A 9,473-nucleotide genomic window follows, 5' to 3' on the forward strand; every position below is an offset into this window, starting at 1 on the left:
CTTTTCGGAGTGACCCCGCAGCCAACGCTCTGGAGCAGGAGTGAAGAACAGCTCTTTCGAGAGGTTACACTTTCCGCTTATGATGTTGTGAGCAAGAATGAGATCACCACGGCGGCGGCGTTTTTCTAGAGAATAGAGGTCGAGCGTCTTCAGCCTTTCTTCATAAGACAAATGCTTGAGACCAAGAACCATGCGGGTAGCCAGCTTCTGGACTCTTTCGAGATGATGTATGTAACATAAAGAGTTTTGCTCAAGGACACAAGGTACTGCTGGGAATCAACCTTATGACCTTATGATCACGAGTCAAATGCCATACCCTCTGCCCTATGAATATTTATATTTGTGGTTGTGTGGTAGGCGCAGGAGTGGCTGTGTGGTAAGTAGCTTGCTTCCCAACCACATGGTTCCGAGTTCAGTCCCACTGTGTGGCATCTTGGGCAAGTGTCTTCTACTACATCCTTGGGATGACCAAAGACATGTGAGTGGATTTGGTGGACGGAAACTGAAAGAAGCCCATCGTATATATATATATATATATACACACACACACACCTCTTGGCGAAAGAGACCGATAGAATAAGTACTGGGCTTACAAAGAATAAGTCCTGGGGTTGAGTTGCTCGATTAAAAGGCGCTGCTCCAGCATGGCCGCAGTCACATGCCTGAAACGAGTTAAAGAGTAAAAAGAAGAGTAAAAGAGAACTAAATGCCCTAACCCCTAAGCGGCGCACATTGACCCCTATTTATAAGACTCTCTCTCTGATTAGCTACTTCTGTATACTCCTCAGGCTCTTCCTTACCGTCGAGGAACCCGAGCGTGCGATTGCCATGTACAAACAGCTGAAGATGTACCCAGATGTTCTGCGACTGGTGAAGCTCTATCATCGGGACATGCTGGAAGAGACCTACTGCCGACTTGCCAAGGTTTGCTGCGGACCCCACTTTCTATGCTGCTTTTTTTGTCATTTAATTACTTGTTGTTTGCTTGTTTATTTGTTTTATGTTTTACTCCTGTGATTCTATGCTGGCATGAATCGGAGGAAGACTTTTTTTTTAGGTTATGGCTGTGTTTGACAGCCTGATGCCCTTTCTTTTGCAAGGAAACTTTTAACAAGGGATTTCTATTTTTTACTCTTCTACTGGGGGTTTGTGAACCTCACAAATTGCTGGCCCCTTCATGAAATCATTGATAACTAATCATTTACCCCACCCGCCATCATGAAATTTTCTAAAATATATTAGTAAAATATAATTAGTAAAAGAAATTTCTTAGTTGATTCATTTAATACTTGTTGTTTGCTTTTATTTGTTTTATGTTTTACTTCTGTGATTCTATGCTGGCATGATCGGAGGAAGACTTTTTTTTTGGTTATGGCTGTTGTTTGACAGCCTGATGCCCTTTCTTTTGCAAGGAAACTTTTAACAAGGGATTTCTATTTTTTACTCTTCTACTGGGGGTTTGTGAACCTCACAAATCGCTGGCCCCTTCATGAAATCATTGATAACTAATCATTTACCCCACCCGCCATCATGAAATTTTCTAAAATATAATTAGTAAAATATAATTAGTAAAAGAAATTTCTTAGTTGATTTCATTTAATTACTTGTTGTTTGCTTGTTTATTTGTTTTATGTTTTACTTCTGTGATTCTATGCTGGCATGGATCGGTGGAAGACTTTTTTTTTAGGTTATGGCTGTGTTTGACAACCTGATGCCCTTTCTTTTGCAAAGAAACTTTTAACAAGGGATTGCTATTTTTTACTCTTCTACCAGGGGTTTGCGAACCTCACAAATCGATGGCTCCTTCATGAAATCATTGATAACTAATCATTTACCCCACCTGCCATCATGTAATTTTCTAAAATATAATTAGTAAAAGAAATTTCTTAGTTGATATATAAATTTCTCAATTTTCATAGTACAGGCGTGGCTGTGTTGTAAGAAGTTTGCTTCCCAACCACATGGTTCTGGGTTCAGTCCCTCTGCATGGCATCTTGGGCAAGTGTCTTCTGCTATAGCCCCGGGCCGACCAATGCCTTCTGAGTGGATTTGGTAGACAGAAACTGAAAGAAGCCTGTGGTATATATATATATATATATATATATAATATATATATATATTATATATGTATATATGTATGTGTTTGTCCCCCTAGCATTGCTTGACAACTGATGCTGGTATATTTATGTCCCCATCACTTAGCTGTTCGGCAAAAGAGACCGATAGAATAGGTACTGGGCTTACAAAGAATAAGTCCCGGGGTCGAGTTGCTCGATTAAAGGCGGTGCTTCAGCATGGCCGCAGTCAAATGACTGAAACAAGTAAAAATATATATATATATATATATATATATATATATATAGTGGTGCGTAAAAAGCACCATCTGATTGTGGTTGATGCCAGCTACCCTGCCCCTGTGCCGGTGGCACATAAAAAGCACCCACTACACTCTCAGCCACTCCTGTGCTTTATATATATATATATATGTATGTATATATTAACAGAATGAGTTAAAAAACCCAAGGCTGTGAAAGTTTCCAGAGCGTTTATAAAGAGAAAGTCTGACAGCTGTTTCCGGGATATTTTATATATCCCCTCATATATTAATAAATAGAACATATGCATATATATAAACATATATGTACGTACCTACCTCTACATGTACATATACACGCATATATGAGTACAGGACACCAAAAAGGACGTCGTAAACAATGAGAAACGAAAACATAGACACAAACCAAAGGAACTGGACATTTTTTTAAACAACAAAAAAATAGAGTACAGGACAAATAACACAAAGAAAAAACCCCTTCTTCAGTCGCTATGGTTTCATCTACTCTACGTTTCGAAGGTGAAAGCGAGACGTATTTTCGACAAGAAACTTTTCTTCCTGCGAAATACATGTATATATATATACATATATATATATATATATACCATATCAAAATAGATGAACATCAATGGAATTTGTATCTTTGTGGTTCCAGTACCGGTGGCACACAAGAAAACCATCCGAACGTGGCCGTAGCCAGTACCGCATCGACTGGCCTCCGTGCTGTGGGCACAACAAACACCATCTGATCGTGGCCGTTCGCCAGCCTCATCTGGCACCTGTGTCGGTGGCACATAAAAAACCATCCGAAGACCCGGCGACGTAGTCAGTCCACCTGTGCATACCTTCCTACTTATGACACTTGTGAAGACCTGTTGAGGCAAGTGTGTGACACTTGTGTAGACCTGTTGAGGCAAGTGAAAATCAAATCAAATCAAATCAAACCAAATCAAAATAGATGAACATCAATGGAATTTGTATCTTTGTGGTACCAGTACCGGTGGCACACAAGAAAACCATCCGAACGTGGCCGTATAGCCAGTACCGCATCGACTGGCCTCTGTGATGTGGGCACATAACAAACACCATCCGATCGTGGCCGTCCGCCAGCCTCATCTGGCACCTGTGTCGGTGGCACATAAAAACACCAACCGAAGACCCGGCAAGACTAGTCAGGCCATAACCCGTGGCCCCTACTTGGGACGTAGTCAGTCCACCTGTGCATACCTTCCTTCCTTCTTGTGACACTTGTGAAGACCTGTGAAGACCTGTTGAGGCAAGTGAAAATCAAATCAAATCAAATCAAATCAAAATAGATGAACATCAATGGAATTTGTATCTTTGTGGTACCAGTGCCGGTGGCACACAAGAGAACCATCCGAACGTGGCCGTAGCCAGTACCGCATCGACTGGCCTCCGTGCTGTGGGCACGTAACAAACACCATCCGTTCGTGGCCGTTCGCCAGCCTCATCTGGCACCTGTGTCGGTGGCACATAAAAACACCATCCGAAGACCCGGCAAGACTAGTCAGGCCATAACCCGTGGCCCCTACCTGGGACGTAGTCAGTCCACCTGTGCATACCTTCCTTCTTGTGACACTTGTGAAGACCTGTTGAGGCAAGTGAAAATCAAATCAAAACAAATCAAAATAGATGAACATCAATGGAATTTGTATCTTTGTGGTACCAGTGCCGGTGGCACACAAGAAAATCATCCGAACGTGGCCGTAGCCAGTACCGCATAGACTGGCCTCCGTGCTTTGGGGACGTAACAAACACCATCCGATCGTGGCCGTCCGCCAGCCTCATCTGGCACCTGTGTCGGTGGCACATAAAAACACCATCCGAGCGTGGCCGTCTGCCAGCCTCGTCTGGCACCTGTGTCGGTGGCACATAAAAACACCATCCGAGCGTGGCCGTCTGCCAGCCTCATCTGGCACCTGTGTCGGTGGCACATAAAAACACCATCCGAGCGTGGCCGTTCACCAGCCTCGTCTGGCACCTGTGTCGGTGGCACATAAAATCACCCACTACACTCTCGGAGTGGTTGGCGTTAGGAAGGGCATCCAGCTGTAGAAACACTGCCAGATCTGACTGGCCTGGTGCAGCCTTCGGGCTCCCCAGACCCCAGTTGAACCGTCCAACCCATGCTAGCATGGAAAACGGACGCTAAATGATGATGATGATGATGATATATATATATATGTATATATGTATATATATATATATATATATATATATATATATATATATACAAACACACACACATATACACACACATATATATAATATTCAGAGGTTGGCAAACTTTTGGTATCATCGACTTCATCGATGGACCCGTTGATAACTTATTGACCCCGCATCATGTAAATTTCTAAAATGAAAATTAAGAAGGACAATTAACAAAAAGAAAAAAAAAACACCCCAAAAAATTTTGATTTAATAACTATAGTTGTTCTTTCATTATTACCTCTGAATAAAAAAAATATCTAAAGAAATTTCATGATGGTACTTATCGAAATTAATATAGAACAATAAAAATTCAGTCCTGTTATTAAGTTGTCATAGCCAGAATATTTAATGCAGAATTTGTGCTTGGATAATATGAGTTATTGTGTTGGTGTTTGGAAAGAAATCAGTGAATTTTGGGTTTGAATTATTGCATTCTGCCAGATTGTAGTTCGCTAATAATTTTGGCCTGCCAGCCTCGCCTGGCCCCCGTGCTGGTGGCACGTAAAAGCACCATCCGTTCGTGGCTGTTTGCCAGCTCCGTCTGGCACCTGTGCGGGTGGCACGTAAAAAGCACCCACTACACTCACGGAGTGGTTGGCGTTAGGAAGGGCATCCAGCCGTAGAAACACTGCCAGATCAGACTGGGCCTGATGCAGCCTTCTGGCTTCTCAGACCCCAGTTGAACTATCCAACCCATGCTAGCATGGAAAGCGGACGCTAAATGATGATGATGATGATGATGATGAATGCTCAAAACCGTGGAGGCGCGTGGCTTAGTGGTTAGGGTGTCAGCATCATGATCGTAAGATTGTGGTTTCAATTCCTGGACCGGGCGACGTGTTGTGTTTTTGAGCAAAACACTTCATTTCACGTTGCTCCAGTCCACTCAGCTGGCAAAAATGAGTAACGCTGCGATGGACTGGCGTCTCGTCCAGCTGGGGAACACAAACGCCATAGAAACCGGGAAACCGGGCCCTGTGAGCCTGGCTAGGCTTTAAAAAGGCGCATTTATTTATTCTATTTTAATGCTCAAAACCCTTTCTTGTGTTTAATGATCCCTTGGATAATCGCATAGACCATCAGAGGATCAATATTGACAGCCTTGACGATCCTTGTGCTTGGAAATTAGGGAGTTTTAGGTGTTAATTCCTGAACCCTTCCAATTAATGATCGTTAATAATTTAGCCCTTTTAATGCTCAAAATCCTTTCTTATGTTTAATGAACCCCTGGATAGTTACATGGTCCCTTTCCCCACCAGGAAATGAATATCAACAGCTTTTGTCTTTCATCCTTTTGGGGCTAATAAATTAAGTACTAGTTGTGTAATTGACTAGCCCTGCCCTCCACCAAAAAATTTCAGGCCTTTTGCCTATAGGTGAAAAGTTTATTATTATTGCAAAAAATGGTTGAGGACCATTGCCCTTAAACATTACTCAAAGAGCTGAACCTGGAAAACCCTAAACCCCTAAACCATCCTCTCAGTTTGCTAAACCTCTCATCCAAACCTCAATAACTGAACCTTATTTTATCTCAGCTCACTTCAGTTTCTCTGTGAGGCCTTGTGTCAACTAAATCTGACCTCTGACCTGATATAAGCAAGACCATCCTGTCATGACCTTTTCATCAACTGTTTTCTATCTATGGACCCCTTTGATTGCTCTTTTACTCTGGTAAACCCCTATATCCGTTTGATGTTTAAAAAATAGTTTTATAGAAACCTCTTTCAAAATTCCTGTTTTGTTTTTCACACGTTCCCCTTGTGTAGGTGGATCTGTGTAAAATGGGAAGAGAAAGAAACCCAGCTGTTTCTTATTTCTTTATTGCCCACAAGGGGCTAGACATATAAAGCACATGCAGTAATGTACAAATGTCTGGAAAGCGAACAATGTATGAGTCAGATACATGCTTGCGTGTGTATGGAGGGGAGAAAATCAGGTGTAGTGTTGGCGAATCTCAGGAAGCATGGAAGTTTTGAAGGATGCAGTGCTCTAACAACTGATGCCGGCCCTTTGTTCCATGCTTCAGCAACTCTCAGCGTGAAAAAATGTTTCCTAAAGTCATGGGAGCTGTGCTGTTTTCTGACTTTGTAAATATGTCCACGGGTGTTAGATGTTTGATTTAGATGTATGTATTGCAAGGAATGGCTAGGTTTTATCATCTAACATTTCACATAGTTTAACCTACAAAGTTAAGATGAATTTTAAAAGAAAGTATATATAAGACATTTGTACATTACTGCATATGCTTTATACGCACTTTCTGACAAGTTGTGGTGCACCTGAGCACTCTATACAATAATTTCATTATTATTATTATTATTTAAAATGTTATCAGGGCCCTTAAGATACTATTGTGGACCCCCAACTTACTATTTTGCTGCACAGAACCCCAAAAGTCTAATATAGACCCTTAGGGGCCATATTGAACCTGTATCAGAACCGCTGATCTAATGTGTCTCTTTCTTTTTCTCTCCAGGAAGTTGAATCTGATGGGAACCTACGTCAGGCTGAGGAATACCTGCTTAGTGCCAACAATGCCAAAGCAGCGATAAATATGTACCGGTCTCAGAATATGTGGTCTGATGCCTACAGAGTGAGTACAAGTTATTATTATTATTATTATTATTATTATTATTATTATTATTATTATCATTATTATTATTGTTGTTGTTGTTGCTGTTGCTGTTGCTGTTGCTGTTGTTGTTGTTGTTGTTGTTGCTGTTGTTGTTGTTATAATTACTGTTATTATTATTATTATTATTGTTATTATTATTGTTATTATTATTGTTATTATTATTATTATTATTATTGTTATTATTATTATTATTATTATTATTATTATTATATATACACACAACTTTAACTTTCCTACGAATTATATTCAAACTCGTTGCTTCGAGGTTCGCCCGCCCTCCCACCCCTTCCACCAATACCGGAATTTTCTACACCAGTACCAGAAGTTTCTACACCAATACCGGAAGTTTCTACACCAATACCGGAAGTTTCTACCCCTGTCTTACTTGACTATCCCCCCCCGCCCCGAGTATACCCCCACTCACACCTCTATGTAGGGTTTATTTGATCATATAGCGCAGCGCCGCCAGGACTGGCTTCCGTGCCGGTGGCACGTAAAATGCACCAATCCGACCGTGGCCGTTGCCAGCCTCGCCTGGCACCTGTGCAAGTGGCACGTAAAAAGCACCCACTACACTCACAGAGTGGTTGGTGTTAGGAAGGGCATCCAGCTGTAGAAACACTGCCAGATCAGACTGGAGCCTGGTGCAGCCTTCTGGCTTCCCAGACCCCGGTCGAACTGTCCAACCCATGCTAGCATGGAAAGCAGACGTTAAACAATGATGATGATGATGACACACAACGGGCTTCTTTCAGTTTCCATCTACCAAATCCACTCACAAGGTTTTCGTCAAACTGAGGCTGCACAAAGTACCATGCGGTGGGACTGAACCTGGAACCATGTGGTTGTGAAGCAGGCTTCTTACCACACAGCCACGCCTGCGCTTACACATATGAATGATAAAATCAGCGGGCTCGGGAAGTGTCGGAGAGAAAGCAAAACTGGGGGAAAGGCGGAGAGAGGGAGCCATTGGAGAATTGCAACGTGTTTGAAAGCAATTGGGAGAAGGACATGTTGTAACAATCTAATGCAATTGCGAAATTTAATTAAGGTTAATAGGTTTTCTGCTGCGGAACAAGAATTCCAATAACCAATTTCTGTGAACGCATGATTGCATGTAAGGGACATTACAGCAGTTGTCGGAAAGCGCAACATGTCATTGCATCATTGATGGATTGAGATTTCCAGGAAGTACTTCTGTGTCGTTTAGCTTTGTGCACTGCCTGCAGTTTGCAGTTTTGCAGCGTGCAGCTTCCGTTTCGGTTAGTTTTCGATACAGCAATTAGTAAATTCCTGTGAATATCGTTTTGAGTGTGCCATATTTTCTGGTATAGAAGACGACGATGTGTGCGTGTATATGTATATATATATATATATATTGTATATATATATATATATATATATATATATATATACATATATATATGTGTATATATATATGCATATATATGAATATATATATGCATATATATATATGTATATGTATATATATATGGTATATATATATGTATATATATCTGTATATATATATCTATATATAATTATATATATATATATATATATATATATATATATATATATATACATGCATACATATATATGTATGCATGGAGAACGGACGAAATGATGATGATGATATATATATATATATATATATATATATATATATATATATATATAATATATATAAATATCTTTACTGCCCACAAGGGGCTAAACACAGAGAGGACAAACTAGGACAGACAAAAAGTCGATTACATCGACCCCAGTGCGTAACTGGTACTTATTTAATCGACCCCGAAAGGATGAAAGGCAAAGTTGACCTCGGCGGAATTTGAACTCAGAACATAACGGCAGGCGAAATACGGCTACGCATTTCGCCCGGCAGCTTGCTTAACAACCACATGGTTCCGGGTTCAGTCCCACTGCGTGGCACCTTGGGCAGGTGTCTTCTACTATAGCCTCTGGTTGAACAAAGCCTTGTGAGTAGATTTGGTAGACGGAAACTGAAAGAAGCCCGTCATAGATAGATCGGTAGCCACTACACACATTTTTTTTCTCTCCTTGTTTCTCCCCTTGTTTCTTTCTGTGTTCCTTTCTGTAGAAGAGCATAGGCTCGAAATGTTAAAGTCTTTTTCAACTCCTGACCGTTATACTAATACATCTGTTTGTTTTCTACACCACCTGTCTTCGTCTTTTGTTTTTTTCGTGAATTTTCCCTATATATGTGTGTGTGTGTGTGTCCGTGTTTGTCCCCACATATATACATAT

At 41.0% G+C, this 9,473-nt stretch overlaps 1 protein-coding gene across 1 annotated transcript in view; it reads left to right on the forward strand.

Moving 5' to 3' along the window:
• LOC115227803 (intraflagellar transport protein 172 homolog) overlaps nucleotides 1-7,160 on the forward strand; it is a gene marked incomplete at its 3' end in the record, with an annotated part of 30,275 nt that extends 23,115 nt beyond the window's left edge. The window contains exons 12-13 of the mRNA XM_029798532.2: nucleotides 789-924; nucleotides 7,044-7,160. Of these exons, the coding sequence (XP_029654392.2) occupies nucleotides 789-924; nucleotides 7,044-7,160 (253 nt within the window). The remainder of the gene's footprint in view (nucleotides 1-788; nucleotides 925-7,043) is intronic.
• Nucleotides 7,161-9,473: the final 2,313 nt, after the last annotated feature.

This window comes from Octopus sinensis, unplaced genomic scaffold (genome assembly GCF_006345805.1).
Source record: "Octopus sinensis unplaced genomic scaffold, ASM634580v1 Contig07198, whole genome shotgun sequence".
Classification (NCBI taxonomy): Eukaryota; Metazoa; Mollusca; class Cephalopoda; order Octopoda; family Octopodidae; genus Octopus; species Octopus sinensis.